General features: G+C 36.2%; 1 protein-coding gene across 2 annotated transcripts in view; it reads left to right on the forward strand.

Annotated features, from left to right (window-relative positions):
- NEDD1 (NEDD1 gamma-tubulin ring complex targeting factor) overlaps positions 1 to 20,757 on the forward strand; it is a 43,490-nt gene extending 22,733 nt beyond the window's left edge. The window contains exons 7-15 of one of the 2 annotated variants that reach the window (XM_065937238.1): positions 2,210 to 2,411; positions 2,793 to 2,988; positions 6,017 to 6,145; positions 8,762 to 8,809; positions 9,969 to 10,171; positions 11,232 to 11,385; positions 12,253 to 12,409; positions 19,651 to 19,717; positions 20,169 to 20,757. In XM_065937238.1, the coding sequence (XP_065793310.1) occupies positions 2,210 to 2,411; positions 2,793 to 2,988; positions 6,017 to 6,145; positions 8,762 to 8,809; positions 9,969 to 10,171; positions 11,232 to 11,385; positions 12,253 to 12,409; positions 19,651 to 19,717; positions 20,169 to 20,273 (1,261 nt within the window). In that variant the 3' untranslated portion in view covers positions 20,274 to 20,757. Of the gene's footprint in view, positions 1 to 2,209; positions 2,412 to 2,792; positions 2,989 to 6,016; positions 6,146 to 8,761; positions 8,810 to 9,968; positions 10,172 to 11,231; positions 11,386 to 12,252; positions 12,410 to 12,862; positions 13,207 to 19,650; positions 19,718 to 20,168 lie in introns of those variants that run through there. The other variant, XM_065937245.1, reaches the window with a different exon arrangement.
- The last annotated feature ends 2,562 nt before the right edge of the window (positions 20,758 to 23,319 follow it).

Here is a 23,319-nt window from a genome sequence, read left to right on the forward strand (position 1 = left end):
TGGGGTTGCAAAGAATTGGACTTGACTGAGTGACTAACACTTTTACACTTTACATGGAAATGATGTTAAGCAAAAAGCAAATTTGAGTGATTTTCTTATTCAAGTTTAAAATGGGTCATAAGGCATCAGAGACGACTCACAACATCAGCAATGCATTTGGCTCAGCAACTGCTAGCAAATATACAGTGCAGTGGTGGTTCAAGAAGTTTTGCAAAGGAGACGAGAGCCTTGAGGACTGAGGAGCGTAGTAGCCAGCCATCAGAAGTTGACAACGACCAGCTGAGAGCATCACTGACACTGATCCTCTTACAGCTACCTGAGAAGTTGCCAAAGAATTTAGTGTTGACTATTCTATGATTGTTCAACATTTGAAGCAAATTGGAAAGGTGAAAAAGCTTGGTAAGTGGGTGCCTCATGAGCTGACTGAAAATTAAAAAAATCATTTTGAATCTTTGCTTACTCTATGCAACAGCAACAAACCATTTCTTGTTTGGATAATGATGTGCCATGAAAAGTGGATTTTATACAACAACCAGTGACGACCAGCTCAGTGATTGGACCAAGAGGAAGCTCCAAAACATTTCCCAAAGCCAAACTTGCACCAAAAAAGGTCATGGTCACGATTTGGTGGTCCAAATCCACTACAACTTTCTGAATCCTAGGGAAACCATTACATCTGAGAAGTATGCTCAGCAAATCAATGAGATGCACCAAAAACTGCAATGCCTGCAGCCGGCATTGGTCAACGGATGGGCCCAATTCTCCATGACAACACCCCACCACACGTCACACAACCAACGCTTCACAAGTTGAACAAATCGGGCTACAAAGTTTTGCCTCATCCGCCATATTCACCTGACCTCTCGCCTACTGACTACCACTTCTTCAATCATCTCGACAACTTTTTGCAGGGAAAACGCTTCCACAACCAGCAGGATGCAGAAATTGCTTTTTAAGAGTTCGTTGAATCCTGAAACATGGATTTTTATGCCCCAGGGATAAAGTTATTTGTTGTTGGCAAAATGTGTTGATTATAATGGTTCCTATTTTAATTACAAAAAGATGTGTTTGAGCCTAGTTATAATGATTTAAAAGTCACAGTCTGAAACCACAGTTATGCTGGCACCCACCTAATAGATGTTAATACTCCTCAAATTAGCAAAGGTAGCAAAATTACCCCCAGTTGAGAACCCCTAATATAGCGCTGAAGGGTATGTGATTCTCTGAGTAGCTAGGGCTGTTTTGCCTTCTTGTCCTTCTTAGGTTATAAATGTGCTTGGTTAGCTTAAAAAAACAAACAAAAAAAGGCTTCAGGAGTGCTGGAGGTATATTCACGACATTTACCAGTATCTGAAGATCATGTGGAGAGAAGTGGAAATGATGTGATAATACTACTAGGGAAGGACCTACTGTAAGCCCCCTTTTAAAGTTGACTGTTACCTATTTCACTCTTCTTTTTGTATTTTTTCCCTTTTTCTTTGTTATTCTTTTATTTTGAGCTAATTTACTGAGAACCCTAACAGTAAGCAATTCCTCTCATATACCAGATACCCCAGCAAGGAGCTCAGCTTAGCTTCCAGCAGAGTTAAGCCTCATGGGTTTTAGCTTTTGGGTTAAGAGATGCAGAACTAAGAGCAGAGTAGCAGCTGCTTCCTTGTCAAAGGTCACAGTCCTCTTGAGGCCCAAGCAGGTCCCTAAATGGAAGGAGATACTTACAGCCTGCTTAGCCCTGAGGTTGCGTGTTTATGTGTGTTATTTGCTCAGTCATGTCTGACTCTGTGTGACCCCAAGAACTATAGCCCACCAGGCTTCTCTGTCCATGGAATTCTTTAGTCTAGAAGACTGGAGTGGGTTGCCATTCCCTTCTCCAGAACCCTGAGGCTATAGAGCCCTTACTTGTGGAGTCATATTCACTGCCAAAATAATCATTACTCAAGAAATAGGTCCTGTTTCTAGAAAGTATAGAATGTATCTGTTAGATGTGAATAGAAAAATAGGATGGAGTGCTTAGCAGTTCCTTATATTAGAAATGTCTCTAGGTCTAATTCTAAACTTCTACTTTAAGCAGGTATTTGAGATGGGTATTCTAGGTAAATAACTTTGCTGAATTCCAAGTAACTTTGGTTTTTGTTTACAGTTATTTGTATGTTGTATAGGCTTATATGAGTACATCCATATATCTATATATACTTTGCTGTCCTTTCCAAAGGCTCGTGAAAACTTTAGTGGCTGATGCTCCTCTGACTGCAGTGGATTTCATGCCTGATGGAGCCACTTTGGCTATTGGATCTTCCCGTGGGAAAATATATCAATATGATTTAAGGATGCTGAAATCACCAATTAAAACCATCAGTGCACATAAGACATCTGTGCAATGTATAGCATTTCAGTACTCCACTGTTCTTTCTAAGGTAAGATATTTTCTTTTTAGCATTTTTTGATTGTACTAAATAAATCTGGATCAGAGTATAGAAGTCATATGTTGTCAATTATACACAGTGTACTTTTGCTTCATAATCATTCATATCAAAGCATTTATAATAATTTTAGTATAAATCCTTTTGATACTTAGTTTTAAAACTCTATTTATTTGTTTGTACTTTTCATAATTCACCGTCTTTAAAACTATAAAAGGCTTTTACGGTTCAGAGGGACACTCTCACATTCATCAGCGAGCTTAAGATTTCTAAGGGAAAAAATATTTTTCAAATGAATAGGGAATTTATAAAATATTAATGTATAGTATGGAGCATTAGAAACATGAGCTTTTTACATATTCCATTACATTTCAGTCAGGTTTGAATAAGGGCTGTTCAAATAAGCCCACAGCTGTGAACAAACGCACTGTTAATGTGAGCGCCGGCAGAGGAGGAGCCCAGAATCCTGGAGTGGTCAAAGAAGCAGCCACCACATCCCTTGCCCCAGTTCTGCCCCAGCCCACGGCAGCCGCTGTGGGAAAGGGAACAGGTGCTCCTCAAGACAAAGCAGGTAACTGTTGCTTTTATATAGTCCTTGGAGTTCCCATCCTGTATCCTCCCCAAATGAATGTCGTTGTCACTTTTCTCAAGAACCTAGAATTTTAATTCACTTGAGGACTTGGGTAAAATTATTAGTAGATAGTGAAAATTGAAAAAGTGATAAGTTCCACTTTAGCTCTAACTTTTTAAAAAAAATTAATGAAAGATTCTTCACTTATTCTGTTTAGCTGAACTTCTGTTTTAAGAAATATTATCTTGAAAGCAGAATAATGCCCATTCAGAAGTGCTGCTATGAACTAGATGACTTTTCATTGCATCTTTAGCTGAATCAATAGAGAATATGAAACTTTGATGCTTTCATTATGATTTGATCTCTTAGTTAAAAAAAAGCTATTAATAGCTCTTTTACTTCATATTTCAAAATGGAAAGTAAATCAGGTGGTGAAATGAATATATTTAAGTGCTGAATAGTGCCTTGCACGAATTAAGCAGTAAATTTGTCATTTGTTAAATAAAAGGGAATGAAAATGTTGCAATTTTTAAATAATTTCTATTCTGATAATCTTATCAGTTCTTAAATGAGAGTTCATTTAGACTTTGTAAAGGTATAATGTGGTGATAAGCTTCCTCATACTTCTTGTAGAAAATACTCTTCACCTACAATAAATAATTCCCTAAATTCCTGAAAGCCTTTTTGTTTTTATTTTAAGAAATTATGCTATACTGTCAACTTTCAACATATTTTTTTAAAGTCTGCATGATATACCAGTATGTCCCCAAAGTACTCTTATCAGAATTGAACGTACTCATGTCTTTTTTGATTTTCAGGATAAGTACTTAACTTGAACACAAATACTTGGTGGTGCTTTTTCAATTTACTATGAGTTTACTATTTCCAAGTATAAGCAAAACTTTAATTTGTTATTTTTAATAGTGTGGAATAGGTTTTTTAAACAAATAGTAAGTATATTCACTATAAATTATCTGTGAATATCTGTATCATCCTTACATAAAAATCATTATAAATTACATAGAAAATAATAAGTTTCTTATTTAAGAACTTGTAGGAATGAATACTATTGCTGTCTCTTTAGAAGAATAAATGTTGCATTAACTATATTATGAGAACTGGCATTTTTCAAAATTACTATTTTATTCATAATTTTCAAAATTAAACAAAATAAAGATTTTGTCATTTATTGTAAGCTTGCTGAAGTCTCAGTGTCTTTCATTTAATTTTTAATAAGGAAGGTTATATGTAACAATGGCAACACTAATTAGATGTTCTAGACTTGGGTCTACGGGGCCATTATTTAATGATAATTCTTGGCTGATTAGCAGTTTCTGGCAAAATGAATGCTTACTGTGTACTCCCAAGGAGTTAGAAGTTTGTTTTATTAATTTTATTTTAAAAGAATCGCAGACTTACAGAAAAGTTTGAATAACACTGCCAAGAACTCTTGGGCTCTGGTATGTCCTTAGCAGATTCACCATTTTGTAAACTCTGCCACATTTGCTTCATCATCTCCCCTCTCTCAGCTCACACACACAGGTATACGTTTTTATTCTCCTCTGAAGCATTGAGAATATATTAGGCTTTGGTCTTAGGACTGTCACCTTCCTACCTGGATGATGCTAGGCAGTTTTCTAAACCACTCATTAGTCTCATTTTTCTCTTCCATTGATAATATTTAACATTTAGAGTTATTGTGAAAATTATCAAAAGTGCCTGGTGGATGTAGGCACCCAATGAATTATAATGTTGTTAGTATTGTCATTACGATCATTATTGTTACTATTACTTTAAGCATCATGTAAAATAAGTTTAAAATTTGAAAAAAGTTCATATGGCTTTCTACTGAAGGTGTCCTAATTTAGTTATTGAAAACAACCTCTGCAGGCTTGTTGCTGTTGCTCTTTTTCAGTAGGAAACAGCCATTTAAGAAGTGAAAATTATACTTTCACAGTATTTTCTAATGATACCAAGCTTCTATTTCATAAAGTTCCAGAGGTTAGAGTTACTCATTCAAACATGTTAAGGACCTAGAAAAAGGAGAGGAAATTTCCTCTGTATAACCGTTTGTACTCTTGGTATAAACACCCTTCAGTGATGGTGATAAACAAATGTTTGGTCATATTTTAACTTTCTGTGAGCTTACTATTAGTTAGGTTTACTTCATTAACCAGACTTGGACATTTTTTAATATTTTGAACAGAGCGAATCTTTGTTTTCATCCCAGGCTTTTTCAGGTTTCATTTGAGACCAAGATGGCAAGTAAAACACCTTTAAAAACAAGAACAGAAATATGCTACCGATTCAAGTGCCAGACTTTCATCAAAGTTCTTGATTCTCTAGAACTCAGTCCTTGACCCAGAAATGAGCAAGAGGTTACTGAGCCTGCAGAATTCCTCTTAAAATGTCCCTGCCCTAAAGTCTTATTTAGAGAGAAAGCAAACTTTCTGCATAGCTGCGTGTCTCTATCATTAGTCTACTGTACTGTTCTTTATGAGTTTGGTATTCTGGTTTCTTTCCTTCCAGTCCAGAAGCTGTCCTAAGATTAGTGAAGGCTTTTAAGGTCAGTAATGCTAAGAGCAGTGTGAGGTTCCCACTGTTAGTGAAGAAAAAGATAAAGAAGGGAAAAGAAGAGATCCATTCACTGCATGTTGGGAAAGGGAACTAACATTTGAATACTGCTGTGTATTTGGTGTTGTACTATATGCCTTAGAGACATTTTTTAATCATTGTAAATGACCCTGAGTCAGTCACTAACAGTAAGCTGTGCTCAGTATACTTTGTGTAAGAAAAATACATAAAGTACTTAGAAAAGTTCCATCAAAATGGATTTAAAAAATGGTGTTATATAAATAAGTTAGTTGCTTTTGAGGAGCCCTTCATTCCATGAAAATGATGGTTAACTGAGCTATTGTTTATTTGTGGTATTACCAATGATATAGGTAAGACATTAGTTTTTAGTTTCTAGCTTCTCATGATAAACTTATTTACATATAATAACTTATAAATATCCAATTTTTATAAGGTCTGCCTCGAAGCGTAAACACCGATACTTTACCAAAGGAAACGGAGAGTGGGAAAAATCAGGATTTCTCCAGCCTTGATGATTCTGGGAAAAGTAGTTTAGGTGACATGTTCTCACCTGTCAGAGATGGTAAGTCTGTTCATATCAGAGGATCATGTTCTCTTGCTCTGGCCATAACGTTTTTATTCTGGCTAAAAGATGGGGATAATAGCTTCAGTCTCATGCTATTCATGACAGTTGCTGATTTTTCCAGTCCCTGAAGTGGTATCTTTCCGTTTGCCCTGAGATTTCAAATGTTATCTTTCTAAAATATATGCTAATAGTTTACACATGGGAACCAAGCAAATAGCTCTCAAGTTAGCATTTTTAATTTCCACTGAAGTTTCTTGCAGGAAATTCTGCCTCCACAGACAGTCTTTTACTTGTATTTATTTCTAAGAAAGTCTGCCCCAAATCTTGGATATTTTGATAGGCAGAAAATATCTTCCTAACATTAAAAAGAAAATGTTCCTTTGATTATTAGTAACTGATATTAAGGGTTTTCATGGAGAAATATGACTGGGGGTTAGATCGCCTCATCTTTTACACTAACTGTGTATGAAAGTACCCTCTACACACACACACACACACACACACACACTCACTCACTCTCCATAGCTAGTAGGTGTTCACACACACACACACACACACACACACACACACACTCATTCACTCCCTCCCTCCTCTCCCCACATCACCAGTAGGCATTGCCATTGAAAAGAAATAAACCTAAAAAATGAAACAAAAAAACCTTTGCCAGTTTTTAAACAGAAACGTTATGCATCATTGCTATTCACTCTCTATGAACTAGGCACATGGTTTGGCAGTATTTTTTTTGGTGCTAGTGTTCATGCTGTTTTCTTTAATGGGATAGTCTCACTACTAACAGCAGTTTTATCAACAGTATGGGGTAAATTTCTAGAGGATAATTTGGCAGACGTAAATATTCATATTTTTCGTCCTGTTAGTTCCATTTCTATAAATTTACCTTAAAAGATGTTCAGAGAAACCCTCAGAGATTTGTGTTTACTGTTTATTTATAATAATAAAAATCAGGAGTGAATCCAAATGTCAGCAGCATCAGGGTGTTTAATTTATTATATCCACTCATGATCTTATAAAATTTAATTTTTTACTTTAACATTGTCTTTCAAAATTTTCTCCAACTAATTTCATAAGTGTAAAGGATAAATATATATGTAGTGGTACAGGATTATTGAGTGTCTTCTACCTTACCCTGGCTTGAAAATGACTCCTTAAATTGCCCAAATTCCTACTTCTATCTAATAAAAGAGGAAGAATTCCTTTCTTGAAGAGAGGTCATACTACATAGTTGAGGGGTAAGGAGAGGAAAGATACGGGCAAAGCAGGTAGAAGTGGCTTGGGCTGGGGATCAGAAAGGTTTTGGAGTTTAGTACCCAACTGGGGAGCTTTGTTTATGAGAATCGCTAGAGTAATTTTTTATTTAAATTTAATTTTTTAATTGAAGGGGTTTTTTGGAAGTATTTGAGTTATAAATAAAATCTTCTTTAACGGTGTTTGATGGTAAAGTACAGGATATAAACTCCCTTTTAATTGCTTTTGCTATTTAAAAAAGATATGATTAGAATTTGAGCCATATACCCTTCCATTTATTAGCGTTTGATATTAATAAGAAAAAATGTTGATACTATAGTACTGGTTTTCACTGTCAAGAGGTTTGAATTTTAATCTCTAAAAGTCAGTACTACTTAGGTAAAAGGCTTCATCTTTTTGTGCCTCAATTTCTTCATCTTTTAAATAATACTTTTGCTTTTGTTAGGAAAAAATGAGTAACTTCTAAAAATGTGTGTTGTATGATTGCTGCTGCTGCTGCTAAGTCGCTTCAGTCGTGTCCGACTCTGTGCGACCCCACAGACAGCAGCCCACCAGGCTCCCCCGTCCCTGGGATTCTCCAGGCAAGAACACTGGAGTGGGTTGCCATTTCCTTCTAGTATGATCACTAGATGTAATACACACATGCAGACAGAGATATGAATGAATGGAGTTATAGATGAAAGTCCTACTTGTGTGATAATCATGTATGGTAATTCATTGGCCATTTGAACTTCTGGGGAATTTTTAAGTGACCTTTCCCCATTTTTATGTTAATCCATTAAAATTGAGATAAGCAGTTTTTGGTTGTTAATTGATAAATGAATAATATTACAGTATTGAAATATTCTTAAACATATTCTGTCATTGAAAAGATGTTAACAAAACCTTATATTTTTAATTAACATTGTATTGTTTGCAAAATATTTTTACATTATTTCAGTTGATCCTTAAAACAGTTTTCTGAGGTGGTCAGGGCATTGTCCCCATTATATAAGTGTAGAAACTGAAGCATAGTTGTATTGAAGTCTTGTCCAAGGTTACAAAGCTGTTAAGTGATATAGACAGACCTGGATTACAGGTCTTTGGAGCCTTCTCCAGTGCTTTTTCTAGTATACCTTGCTGTCTCTTTAAATGACTCTATACCATAGAATTATCTTTTCTTATTTGCTACCATGCATTAAGGTAAAAGAATGAAATGAGAATTTTTAGGAGTACTAGATTTACCTTCATTTAGATTTTTCTTCATAAAATCATTAGTCTCTGAACTCTTTAGGGAATGGATAGGAAGCCTAAATTGCCATGGCTTCCTTTGCATTATTTTTTAAATTTTATTTTCTAATTTTATTATAGATGCTGTAGTTAACAAAGGAGGTGATGAGTCCATAGGCAAAGGAGATGGTAAGAACCATTGAGAAGTATTTTTTATCAACCTTAAAAGTGATTTTGTGTTACCTACTCCTGTGTAACAAATTACCCCATCATTTTGGAGCTTAAAAGAATATTTATCATCTCATAATTGTGGATTAAGAATCCAAGCATGGCTTAGCTGGATGCCTCTGGCTTCAGGTATCTCACGATGCTTTAACTCGGGTGTCAACAGGACTGCAGTCATCTCAGAGTATGACTGGGCAAGGATCTGCTTCCAAATTCACTCATGTGGCTGTCGGCTAAAGATATCAGTCCTTCCTCATGTGGGCAGCTGACAGCGACTCTACTCAGAGCTGGTGTGAGACGGAGAGGGCAGTCAGGATGGAAGCTAAGGACTTCCCTAGTGGTCCAGTGGTTCAGAATCTGCCTGCCAATGCAGGCGTCACAGGCTCGATCCCTGGTCCAAGAAGATTGCACATACCGCGGAGCATGTAAGCCCGTGCACCACAGCTACTGAAGCCCATGCCTTAGAGCCTGTCTGCTGTACGCCTCAGCACGAGAAGCCGCTGCAGTGAGAAGCACATGTGCAGTAATGAAGACCCAGCACAGCCAAAAGTAAATAAATGAAATATTTTTAAAAAGATGGAAGCCACGGTGTGTTTGTAACTTAACCTTGGAAGCGAGGTCCACCACTTTTGCCATATGCTCTTTGTTAGAAGCAAGTTCCTAGGTCTAACCCACATTCTAAGAGAGGTGATTATATGAGGCTGTGGATCCTTGGGAGGAGGCACGGTTCTTGAGGAGCAATCTTAGAGGCTGTCTACCAAGATCCACCACAGATACATACCAAATTGACACTTTTATCAAAAATTTTTATTGACTAAAACAGTCATCATGCTTTGCGGTTTTCAGCATATCTTCACATACACTATCTCTTATACCTCATCTTTTAGGGCAGTGGATATCATCATTCATAAGATCACTTAAACAGTCACAAAGAATTTTACAACTTTACCCCAAAAACTCAAATGAAGTAAGGGGTAGAGCTGACAAGTGAACTTGTCTTCTTAATCCAGATCCCATGTCTTCCTACTGTATTAAAATATCTATTATGTTACGTGCTTTTCTTAAATATCCAAGACTGGGGGACAGTCTATGTAAGTGCTGGCTTTTTTCTTTTCTTTTTCAGGCCTTGACTTTCTGCCACAATTGAACTCAGTGTTTCCTCCAAGAAAAAATCCAGTAGTTTCAAGCACTTCAGTATTGCATTCTAGTCCTCTTAATGTCTTTATGGGGTCTCCTGGGAAAGAAGAAAATGAAAATCATGATCTGACAGCTGAATCTAAGAAAATGTATCTGGGAAAACAGGAATCTAAAGACTCCTTCAAGCAGGTATCTGCCTGTAAATGATATTGAACTCACTGCGTGTGTTTATTACTAGCAAGTATAATGCATCTCATCACTAGAAAGCAGGCAGCTGCCACTGGATATGTCGTAATTATTGACAGTGCCGTGCACTTACTAGGTGGAAAATATTCTTAAATCTTGATGTCACATGTTAGAAACTGAAGAACACTTTTGAAATCTGTCTTTGGATATGTTGGAGGTAACAGCAGGTATAATCTTACATTGTTTTTTCCCTAAGACAAGATACTTGATTTAACTATCTGTAAGAATTATTTTATCCCTGAATTCTTTTAGAATGTATTTTCATTGCAGCACAAAGCACCGAGTTGGTGGTTCTTTACCCTAGGTCTTAGAGCAAATTGACGGTGCTGAGAATGTGATTCATCATCATTACCTTCTGCTGTAATCTAATAGGGTCTATTGTTTAGTATGTCTATTTCATATTTATCTTTTAGAATGGTATTGAAAAGATATTTAAGAAATATGAAAATTTTTTGACTTATTTTTCAAATATTCCTGACTAGTTATCACATGAGAGTTTGGGGATTTATTTTTTATTTATTTTTTGGCCTGTGATTGCCATCTTAAATGATATTCAACAGCAGATTCTTAGTAAATAAGTTTTTCCTTGTCATCATCAAAATCATCAAAATTGTTTTTGATTAATAAAGTTAATTATTTTGCCATAGCCCTAGCAACATTTTCTTTTCTCCTTCAAGATTCCTTTCTAGTCTTCCTTTTTCTGACCTTATTTACTGGGGAAAAATAGAGAAAAGTAGATACAAATTATATGGGTAATATGGATAAAACCAGAATTTTTTAAACTTTTTATTTTGTATTTGTAGCCAATTAACAAGCAATGCTGTGATAGTTTTAGGTGAACAGCAAAGGGACTCAGCTATACATACACATGTATCCATTCTCCCCCAAACTCCCCTCCCATCCAGGCTGCCACATAACATTGAGAAGGGTTCCATGTGCTTTACAGTAGGTCCTTTGGATAAAACCAGAATTTATATATTAATTATTTATTTTAAATGTGAAGTTTGCAAAGTTGATCTCCGGTGCTGAAACTGGAAATCTAAATGCCTCTCCATCATCTAACCAAACAAGAAGCCCTGAGAAACTTGAAAAGCCAGAAAAAGAAATTGAAGCCCAGTTAATAAATGAACCTCTAGGCAATGGATCCTCAACTTCAAGTAAGTACATAAAATTTCTGATGTTTGAGTGTTAAGTTGAAAACTCCCATTATTTAACTTGTAAAGGATAAGTTGACAGTGATCACAGATGAAAAAGTTAAAGGAATTTAAAATTTGTGTCACTTCTCTATTGCATGACTCTCTTACTAGAAGACAATAAAATGAAAGGTTAAATTCAACCAGATTAATTTGGTACTCTCTGGGTATGAATTTCATTTTCAATCCAATATGTAAGTGTCTTGTCTACTATGGTACAGATAGGAATATAATATAGGGTCATTAACTGTACCTGAAAATGTCTTTTTCTTTTTCCATATTAAAGTTCTGTCTATAGAGAGTTCATGGCAGAGACCCTAAAAACTTGGTCACATTTAAAGCAATATTAGGTTTAGCGATGAGAAGCTGTTTTATATAAATACCTGTATTTTGAGGTTTCTGTGGATGTATTGCATTAGCTTAAACTCTAGGGCTTTGCCTGAGAATTACTTTACTCCTGTGTCCCTTCTGTTTGTTTCTAATAGTCTTGGTTTATCCAGCAGCTTGTCACATTCATTTTTTGTAAGAGAAAATGGTTCGGAGATCCTTTAAGACTTAATTCCTCTGTCAGATGTTATTACATTAGACAGTTGGCAATTTATATATACATATATGAATGACTATTAGAAATAATGTCATAGAAAGTTTCTAAGACCTGTATTCCAGACAGTGAATTTTTCTAAATGTCATAGGAGCACTGTTTTTTTTGGGGGGGGGGCGGACGGGGTTTGCCAGTTTTTCAGGCTTTCTCATGCTAAATCATATGTAGAAGTATTTGATGTCTCTTAAGTCCAAGTTGACTATTAATATTTTCTCAAATTTTTGTTTCAGATCCAAAGATAGCATCCTCTGTCACTGCTGGAGTTGCTAGTTCACTATCAGAAAAAATCGTTGATACCATTGGAAATAGTCGGCCAAATGCACCGTTGTCATCTGTTCAGATCCGTTTTATTCAGAACATGATACAGGAAACCCTGGATGACTTTAGGTAATTGGGAAATTACTCTTTCTATCTAGACTTTGACTAGCTTTTTTTGTTAGGTGTAAAACCGTAACTATGAGCAATGGTGGTGGTTACTACTTTTGCCTAGGTTCTGGGATTTGTAGAAACGTAGAAGACATGATGAGCTTTGTGAATCTTTAAGTGCCGAATTTAGTTTATATCAGCTAGGAAAAGGCACGTTTCCCTGGAGCAGTTATTAGAGGACTTGACAGTGTAGTGGCTGGCTGCCATTGTGAATTTTTTTATCGTTAAAATGTGGACAGATTCTGATAGGCTCAAATAGGATTCCTACAATATTTATAGACCACCTGTTAACTATGCTATGTGCAGTAATGTAGTAGAGAAAGATATTTTTAAAGGAATTCTGAATATTTTCAAATAGAATGTGTCAGAATATACCTGGTCGCTCAGACGGTAAAGAATCTGACCCCAACACAGGAGACCCAGGTTCGATCCCTGGATCAGGAAGATCCCCTGGAGAAGGGAACGCTGCCCACTCCAGTACTCTTGCCTAGAGAATTTCATGGACAGAGGAGCCTGGTGGGCTACAGTGGATGGGATCACAGAGAGTTGGACACAACTGAGCAACTCACACACAGAAAATTATTAACACATAATTTTAAGAAGTTCTTGCCTGGATCTGCCCTTGTCTTCTCATTCTGAATTTTGAAGATTGTAAGAATGTTCTAGAGTGTTGGTTCCTTTTACGTGTCTTCTCAATAAATTTTGAAAGCTCTTTTCAATTATCAGAATCTTTTTTTTTTATGTTTTTTTTTTTTCCCTTTCTGACCCTTACTTACTTAGTACTCTTGCTCAGATTTGGAATATCATGAGCAAGAATGTTGGAGAAGATGTGCAGTTTTTGTTGTTACATGTTTCTTTTTAATGTTAAAAATGTTTTGAAAAAAATTTAAATGTTAACTATATTTTTAAAGAAAAATAATCATTTTGACTTTTAAAATTAATTAAATTGGAGGATAATTACTTTACAGTATCGTGGTGGTTTTTGCCATACATCAACATGAATCCCAGAGGAGGAAATGGCAACCCACTCCAGTACTCTTGCCTAGAGAATTCTGTGGACAGAGGAGCCCGGTGGGCTGCTGTCCATGGGGTCATACAGAGTTGGACACGACTGAAGCGACTTAGCATGCATGCATGCATTGGAGAAGGACATGGCAACCCACTCCAATGTTATTGCCTGGAGAATCCCAGGGACGGGGGTGCTTGGTGGGCTGACATCTATGGGGTTGCACAGTTGGACATGACTGAAGCAACTTAGCAGCAGCAGCAGCAGCAGCATGAATCAGCCACGGGTGCACATGTGTCCCCCCATCCTGAAACCGCCTCCCACCTCCCTCCCTACCTACATCCCCCTGGGTTGTCCCAGATCACTGGCTTTGAGTATCCTGCTTCATGCGTTGAACTTGCACTGGTCATCTATTTTACATGTGGTAATATACATGTTTCAATGCTATTCTCTCAAACCACCCATCCTCGCCTTCTCCCACAGAGTCCCAAAGTCTGTTCTTTACATCTGTGTCTCTTGCTGTCTTGCATATAGGGTCTTGTTACCGTCTTTCTAAATTCCATATATATGTGTTAATAGACTGTATTGTTGTTTCTCTTTCTACTTACTTCACTCTGTATAATAGGCTCCAGTTTCATCCACCTCATCAGAACGGACTTAAATGTGTTCCTTTTTATAGCTGAGTAATATTCCATGGTGTATATGTACCACAGCTTCCGATCGATTCGTCTGCTGATGGGCATCTAGGTTGCTTCCATGTCCTAGCTATTGTAAGCAGTGCTGCGATGAATATTGGGGTGCACGTGTCTCTTTCATTTCTGGTTTCCTCAGTGTGTATGCCCAGCAGTGGGATGCTAGGTCGTGTGGCAGTTCTGTTTCCAGTTTTTTTAAGGAAATCTCCACACTGTTCTCCACAGTGGCTGTACTAGTTTGCATTCCCACCAACAGTGTAAGAGGGTTCCTTTTTCTCCACACCCTCTCCAGCATTTATTGTTTGTAGACTTTGATAGTGGCCATTCTGACCAGCATGAGATGATACCTCATTGTAGTTTTGATTTGCATTTCTCTGATAATGAGTGATATTGAGCATCTTTTCATGTGTTTATTAGCCATCTGTATGTCTTCTTTGGAGAAATGTCTGTTTAGTTCTTTTGCCCACTTTTTGATTGCATTGTTCATTTTTCTGGTATCATTTTGACATTTATAATGTGCCTCGTATGTATTGGTACTGAGGATACAAAAACAGGTGATCGGCCCACGAAGACTTTATAGTTTAATTGAGATAGGTATAGTGTGTCCTGCTATGGTGTGTGTTTCTTTGATGTGAAGTAACTCATTTGTAAATAGGGCAGTGATGACAGTATGATGAGGAAGTTTAGCTGGTTCATGTAACAGCTGCCAAAACAAAGAGCACGAACACAGGTGGAGGCTGCAAGCCACCAATTTGCGTCTGTCTCTCTTCCCTTCCCTTCCTCGTAATTTGGTTAGGCTATGTGCTGTGTGTTAGGAAGTGCTTATTTTATGATTTTTTCCCCCCATCTTTGGGCATTTTATTTTTGACTTCATGCTTGAGAGCCCCAGTCCTTTCTCTTCTTTCCCCTTTTATCCAGTAACCCTCACTTTTTTTTAGGGTAAAATCTTTGATTATTCAGTATTTAAGCTGTGCTAGTGTTTTTATTAGGATTTAATTGTTAGCACTCTGGTTGCAAAGTTTATATAGATTTTGAGTGATCTTTCAGAGTCCTTTTCCTTTCAATTCTGTTCTGTTCTTTTTTTTTTTTTTTTTAATTTCTCAGTGTTATGGTAAGAATACTTACTATGAGATCTGCTCTCTTGGAATTTCAAGTGTATAGTGTAATGGTATTGCTAACTGTACACGTGTGTTGAACAGCAGGCCTCTTGAACTCACTCATTTTGTGTAACTGAAATTTTCTGTTCATCAGTTAGCATCTCCCTGTTTCCCCTTCTCCCCAGCCCCAACACCCGCAATCCTGTTCCTTTTTTCCATGAGTTTTCTTAGCTATCTGGTGACTATTTTATTAGACTTCTCGTGCACATGGACTATGCAGTCTTTGTGTCTCTGTGTCTGACTTATCTCACTTAGCATCGTGTCCTCCAGGTTCATCTGTGTTGCCCCATGTCACAACTTCTTTCTGTTTTACGGCTGAATAATATTCCGTTTATGCACATGCCACATTTTAAAAAATCTGGTCCTATTATTTTCCATACATAGTTTTTAAAAATATGAGCTATTTCAGGAATGTGTCTGTGGGGAAAAAAATAGCAGAATTGTCTGGATCCAGCTAATATCTGGATAAGAGAATGTGGAACAAAGCAGTGTTGAAAACACAGAAAGGGAGCAGTTATGCTGGGGCAAATTTAGAAAGAAATCACTGTCCTGCCTTCAGCTGTCAGCTTGCGTTGTGTGCCTGTACCTAGGGAGCGAGGGCGGCTAGGGGCCCCTGTCCACTCTTCTTCCCCTCCATCACCCATAGGCAGCCTCTGCTTAGAAACCCAGTGAGGGCCTGGAATGACTCAGAGGATTTCTGTAAATTCAGCTGCTCTTACTTCAGCCTTTAGTAGGTCTTGCCAGCCAGACCTTAGAACAAGGTGCAGATGGGGCTCTCTGCTAGCTGCTCACCCTCAGCCAGGAGGCTGCCTTTTCCGCGAGGGCCTTCGTGCTTCAGGGGGATCACTCACTTCCCCTCTGCTGCCCTAAGTCTTCACCAGGCTCTGGGCACCTGTGCCCCAGGGGCGCGCTGTTTCAGCCCTCCTGCTTTGCCCCTAATTTGTACAGAGCATTCAGTGAAGGCCTGTGGTGAAAAGTTGTTGAGTGAATGGAGACTTTATATTTGGCTGGGATTCCTTGGGATTCTAAACTCGCGGCAGTCTTCACTTGGCCTTTAAAAATCAAGTTTCATCTAGTTCTCCTTACCCTGTCAGTGGCAGCTTTCTTACCTCACTGCTATTGTCAAGGATGAAAACAATTGTGGGTCTCTCTTCTTCTGGAGGGACTCACCATTTTCTGGATTTAAATTCACTTAGATTTCTTTGTACTCTCAAAGTTGAATTTGTTTTTGAACGTATGATTTTATAGGTTATCTGGCTTGTGCTCATTATTAGAGTTGGAGAGCTTGCATCCTAGGCAGAAGTCTGCAGGTTTACTTCTCTTGTCTTTTAAGATTTATGTTTCCTCTGGCAAGCAAATCACTTCCTGGATTTTCAGTTTGTTTCTGGTTTTTAATCTTGGTGGGTCCTGAACTTTAACCTCCAATTCTAAAGCATCACAAGGCCTCCCAAATCCTTTTCTCCTCTTTAGCGGCCAGTTTATGTTTGGTTTCCTGCCATCTAACCTCAGTGCAGGCCCAACTTAGGAGTCAAAGATGTCTTGAGGGGGAAATTGCACAGTTTCAGGTTTACTTTCTGTTGGTACCCCCTTCCCAGAAACCTTGCAGCTCTGACTGCCCTGGGAGCTCTGGATTCTAATACTCCCCAGCCCAGTGAGACTGTCTCAGACTCTGGGCCACTGCTTTCCTCCCAGTCTGTCCTCCCCATGCTGTGGAATCAGCTCACCCCCAGAGGTGAGCAGACGTACGTGCGGAGCTTACCTAGTAGATCCCCTTGTTTACAGTAGCGCAGAGTCGGACACGACTGAACTGACTTAGCAGCAGCGCTACCGGTCCTGGCTGCCTTAGTGGTTCTGTGACGCCTTCACTTCTTGTTTCTGTTTCTTTGTGCTTTTAATACAGCATTTGTCCTAACTAAAAACAGGAGAGAAACTTTTTAAAAAGTACTTGTCATTGTTTCAATAGAAAGAATAAGATACTTGGGAATAAATCTAAGGATGGTAAAGATCTGTGTAGAAGAGCATTTAAAAATGTGTTAGAAAGCACTAACAAACATGGGAAGATGTTGTGAGCTGTCAGTTCTTTTAAACTGGTCTACAAGGCTGAACGCAATTCCAGTCAAATCCCAACTGGATTTTTTGGAAGAAGGTGATGCTATAATTCCAAAATGTATATGAAAAAGGAAGATCTGAGAATAACCAAGGCACCAGAAAAGAATAAGGTTGAAGGGAACTAGTTTGTCAGATAGATAAGCTGTAATTAAAATAGTGTAGCATTAGCAGAGTGCACAGATTTTGCAAAGGAATCAAATGTATCCCAAAGAAGCCTATGTATATGTGGAAATGTGATATATCACAGAGGAAATGTATAGATCCCTGTTCCATGCTATTTAAAACATCAGTTCCATGACAAAACCCACTGAAATGTTGTGAAGTAATTAGCCTCCAACTAATTAAAAAAAAAAAGAGAGAGAGAAAAAAAAAAAGAAAATGGATGCTTAAATCTCAAAAAAAAAAAAAAAAAAAAAAATGGAGTACTCTGTACTCCATACAGAGTAAAAGTTTAAATGGAAATGGAAAAAGTTTAGGCATTGTAGGAGAATTTATATATGACTTCGGGTTTAGAAAGTTACTTAATTATAAGAGGGTACACTACCTATAAAAATAGATTGGTAAATTTACATTAATAGTAGGTTAGTAAATTTGAGAATGTCATAGGAAGTATTCATCCAGGACACCATTAATAAAATGAAAAGACAAAAGATATCTGCAGTACTCATATAGCCAATAGAGGATCAGATTATGTAAAGAACTGTTATGAATAATTTCTTTTAAAAAGACATTCAATAGAACAACAGTTTAAAGACATAGACAAGCATTTCACTGAAGAATAGTATATGAACATAGGGAAAGTTGCTCAACCCTGCAAATTAACCAGAGAACTGAAACTGCAATTGGTTACCATTTCATACCCAGTAAATGGAAACACAGTTGTAAAGTCTGGCAACACCAAGTCTTGGTGTGGATGTAGAGCTAGAGGAACTCTTTTTATTCTGATGATGAGCATGTCCATTAATACCACCACTGTGGAAAATAATTTGTATTATTTTGTAAGCCTGAACAGTGTATCTTTCCATCATATCTGTGACTCAGCTTATCTTGGATATATTATCTACAGAAATTGGCACATGTGGGTTGGAAGACATATACATTATTGTTTATAACAACATTTTAATAATCACTTAAAAACAGCTCAATTTGACAGAAGAATGTACACTAGTACAGATCAATGAATTATAAATAGAATATGACCTTGAAAACATGATACTGGGTTATTTTTAACTGTACACTACTCAGGACTACATAGGATATGGTACCCTTTTTGTAATGCTCAAAAGCAAGCATAACAAAAATACATTGACTACAGAGTCTATGTTATGCAAAAATATATAAATACATATATATATATATTTAAAAAAGCATTTCTTTGCTCAAACAAATTCCAGGGAGTAGTGACTTCTTTCTTGGACTTCTCTCAGGAGTTAAGTGAGCAGCACCACAGGAAGCGTCTGTGATTTTCATTATGTTCTAGCCCATAATTTCTGTGGCAGTGACACACAGATATTCCTTTTATTATTACATTTCATAACTTTTATGTCTTCTCTTTCTTTTTGGCCATGCTGTGTGGCTTGTGGGATCTTAGTTCCCCAACCAGGGATTGAACCCTAGCCATGGAAGTGAAAGCCCAGAGCCCTAACTACTGGGCCACCTGGGAATTCCCACTCTTATGGTTTTGCAGGCATGACTTAATTGCATTTTCTTGAGTAAACCTCTGTTATAATTAGGATCTTTGCATTCTGCTGGAAGTTTTTTTTTTTTTTTTTTTAATAGCTTAAATGTTGATAATAGTTAAAACATTGTAACCTAGAGCATTATCTGTATTTCACTGTAATATAAACCTGTGTCTTTCCTTAATGATGATTTCTGTATTAAGGAATGTAGTGTAATGAGAGTTCCAGAGGTAGACAGCTGGGTTTATATCCTAGCTGTAACATGTACTAGTTGTGTGACTTTGGTTGAGTTATAACTTCTCTGTGACTGAGTTACATGGGTAAAATAGAGGTGGTAATTCTACCTCGTTGTGAAGAGTAAATAAGTTCTTACATCTGAAGTACGAGACACAGAGACTAGCACATAGTAAATAAATACTAGGTGCAGCAGTATCTTTACTATTATTATAATAACTGTTAACAGTAATGTGAAATAATAAGAGTATAGTCATTTTCTTGAGTGATTCTAGAATTGGTAAAACTGTTCTAATTCTAATAAACATTATATGTTCTCCCCTAGAGAAGCATGCCATAGGGACATTGTGAATTTGCAAGTGGAGATGATTAAACAGTTTCATATGCAATTGGTATGTATTGACATGTTTTATTGTAAGTGAGCATAGCTTTGGATCTAAAAAGTCCATGAAAGGGTGATGTATTCTTACTTAGTTATATCTAATTGATAAGAAATAAAGAGTGTTTTAGAAATTTAGTAAATAAAATAGATTTTAACTAGTCACCCTTCTTTATAACCTGTGATAGTTAAGGCTACTTTTTCACAGCTGGTTTTTTTTTTTTTTTTTGGCAGTAAGTAAGCAAAAACCTTTCCACATGTGCAAATGTAAGCTTTCCAAATATGTAAATTTTACCAGTGCTCTTTCATTTATATTAGCAAAGTAGTAAGAGTGGTTAAATTGAGAAAAAAATTACTCAGTTAATTGAACATGAGAAAAATGATAGCTAAAAATGTGTAAAACAATGTCAAATAAATGTGAAATGCCAGTAATTTGAAAAAAAAATTCTTTCCCCCTTTTCTAGAATGAAATGCATTCTTTGTTGGAAAGATACTCAGTGAATGAAGGTTTAGTGGCAGAAATTGAAAGACTACGAGAAGAAAACAAAAGACTGCGGGCACACTTTTGAAATTTCAGTGAATACTTTGATGTTTTGTAATTTGGGGAAGGTTCTGACAACACAGAACTACATGAAATCAGTATTGTTTTCATAACCTCTGGGAGAAAAAATTTTTTTCAGTAAAAGGGTGATGGGATTTTATATCACTATTTCATCTTTTCTGTCAAATATATTTATATTTTTGTATTAAAAACTGTACACTATGTCATCTGCCTAAGAGGAAAGCCAACAGAATCTTTATTTTATGGAAACTTTAGCTATACACTAAGTGCCCTTTTTCATGAAAAAATTGTGCAAAAAAATAGGTTATGTATGTTTTTTAATCATCCTTTCTAAACATAATATTTTTGGTTGACAGTTGCCTTCCAAATTTTTTTGGATGTTTGATGATTAAAGAGTTTGATATACCTTTTATTTTTATGGAGAAAGTAAGTTTAATTGGTGTTTTGTGTTTCTAAGCAATTGACTAATAAAACACAAAGTTGGTTAGTAATTATTTTGTTAACTTGGTTAAGTCAAGTATAACTATTATTTATTACTTGTACATTTGATAAGAAAATTTTCAGATTTTGAATTGCACAGATCACATTATATCTATTGCATTACTCTTTTATACTACTAACTGATCACTACTCTGATTGATATTTTGTAGTTAATTTTACCTATGAAAACTTTTAAGGGTTTATAAGACTCAACCAGAACTGTGTATCTGCTGATTATCTCATTAATTAACAGCATAAAATGTATACTATAATGTTTCAGTCACTATAATTCAGCTTAGTAATCAGTGAAAATTTCATATTATACTAAGTATTACAGTATTAGTCCATTTTTTCTTCTCCCAAATGAGGTGTGGTTTATTTTGTTCTGTGGTTTATATCATTAACTTTCTTTAATCCTTTTCTGTGCTGTATGTAATATTTTTATATTATTGACCCACTATAAAATAAATAAAAAATTTTTTAAAAAAACAGGAAGGTTAATTGTCAAAAGAATTTACACCTCTTTGACAATATGGGAATGTTGCATGCTGTGATCTACATTTTTAGTGGAATAAGATTAAGAGGGCAGCTGGCTTATTTGCCTCTTGTAGTCTCTTGTCCCAAAGATTTAAACTATACCTTGTATATAGCACTCCTGCTCAATTTTAACTTTTGAGATGAGTGTTTACTAAAATAAAAAAGAAGTCTAGCTGGATTACTAACTTTTTCCTTCTAGGTGATGAAAGATTTTAAGGATATATTTAGTAAGTGTAAAATACTAATAATTACTTCAAGAAATAAATTACTTTGTCTTAGTGGAATACATTTGTATTAAAGCATAAGGGAGCTTCCCCGGTGGCACAGTGGTGAAGAACCCACCTCCCAGTTCAGGAGACATGAGACCCAGGTTCAGCCCATGAGCAGGGAGATCCCCTGGAGGAGGGCAGGGCAGCACTGCAGTATTCTTGCCTGGAGAATTCCCGGGACTGAGGAGCCTGGCAGACGGCAGTCCATAGGGTCGCAGAGACCTGGAGACACGAGTGACCTAGCACGCAAAGCCTAAAGGGACGCTAATGTAATCTCTCCTTCCCAACAGGTAATGAAAGCATTGTGGCTTGTAACAAGTTTTACCGCATATCATTATCAAACAGATTTAGAAGACATAAAAGTGTGTTTTGCATTATCTGTTAATATTTTCCTATTGCCTTTTTCTATAAATGCACATAATGTATATTAAAAGAAGTTAGATAAATAAAACAATTTTGGTAACCTTATGCATATAGATGAAACATTTTTTGTCATGGAATTTAAAAGCTAAGTAAGTAAAAAAAAGTTAAATTTTAAATGGTAAAAATGGGAAATCAGAAATTGAATTTTAGCCTCTAGCCAAAATAGAATAATAGAGATTAGATTTACACAATGCAGCTAAATTTTAAAAAGACACAAAATACTTGATATAGTTTTCAAATACTGAATTTTTAAAAAATAAACTCAACTTGGAATTCTTTACCTAGAGAAAATATCTTTAAAAATGAAAAGTAAAACTTCAGACCTAGAAAGGTTGAAAGAATTTATCACAAGCTAACTTTTGCCCTACAGGAAACATTAAAAGTACCAGATAGAAATCTGCTTCTATGCAAAGGAATGAAGAGCAACAAAAATGGTAAATATGTGAACAAATATAAGGCCTTTCCCCCCCTTATTTTAAATTATCTTTAAAGGGTAGAAGACTATTTAAAGCAAAAATAATAACAGTGTATCATGTGGTTAACATATACAGTGTTAACAATGTAAAATGAAATGTCTGGCAAGAGTATCTGTCTTCCAGGGTGGGAGGAGGGAAATGAAAGTATACTACTCTAAGGTTCTTTAACTGTGAAGCAGAGTACTACATGAAAGTAGGATGCTACAAGCTAAAAGTGTGTACTGTAAACCCCAAAGTAACCACAAAAGAAAAACAGTTCTAGCTAGTAAATCAGCAAAGATGATAAAATGTAGCCATTAAAAAAAATCCAAGATAAGCAAAGAAAAGAACAAGGGCAAAGAATAAATGGGACAATAGAAAATTAACAGTAAATGGTAGATTTAAGCAGCAATATCAATAATTACATTAAGTATAAATTATCAAATACCCTTATGAAATTGAATTTTTTTATCCAGCTGTATACTAAATCAATGAAATCCACTTTAAATTTGAAGATACAAATAGTTTAAATACAAAAAGTAAAGAGTTAGTACATATACTGAACTGAATGGAAATGAAAGCAGATTATCATATTTTGTGGGAATCAGCTAAAGCGGTACTTACAGGTAAATTTATATCATTAAATATCTGTATTAGAAAAGGAAAAGGCTCAATAGTGTTAGCTTCCACCTTAAGTTAGAAAAATAGCAAGTAAAAACCCCAAAAAAGCAAATGAAAAAAGATTAGAGAATACAATGCAAAACAAAAGTCAACTGAAGAAGTCAGTGAAAGTAAAAGCTAGTGCTTTGAGATCGAACGTTTAGCTAACCAGTTGAGAAACAAAAAACCCTAAATTACCGGTATCAGGAATGAAAGAAGTGACATCACT

The sequence above is a fragment of the Muntiacus reevesi genome, chromosome 1 (assembly GCF_963930625.1).
Source record: "Muntiacus reevesi chromosome 1, mMunRee1.1, whole genome shotgun sequence".
Classification (NCBI taxonomy): Eukaryota; Metazoa; Chordata; class Mammalia; order Artiodactyla; family Cervidae; genus Muntiacus; species Muntiacus reevesi.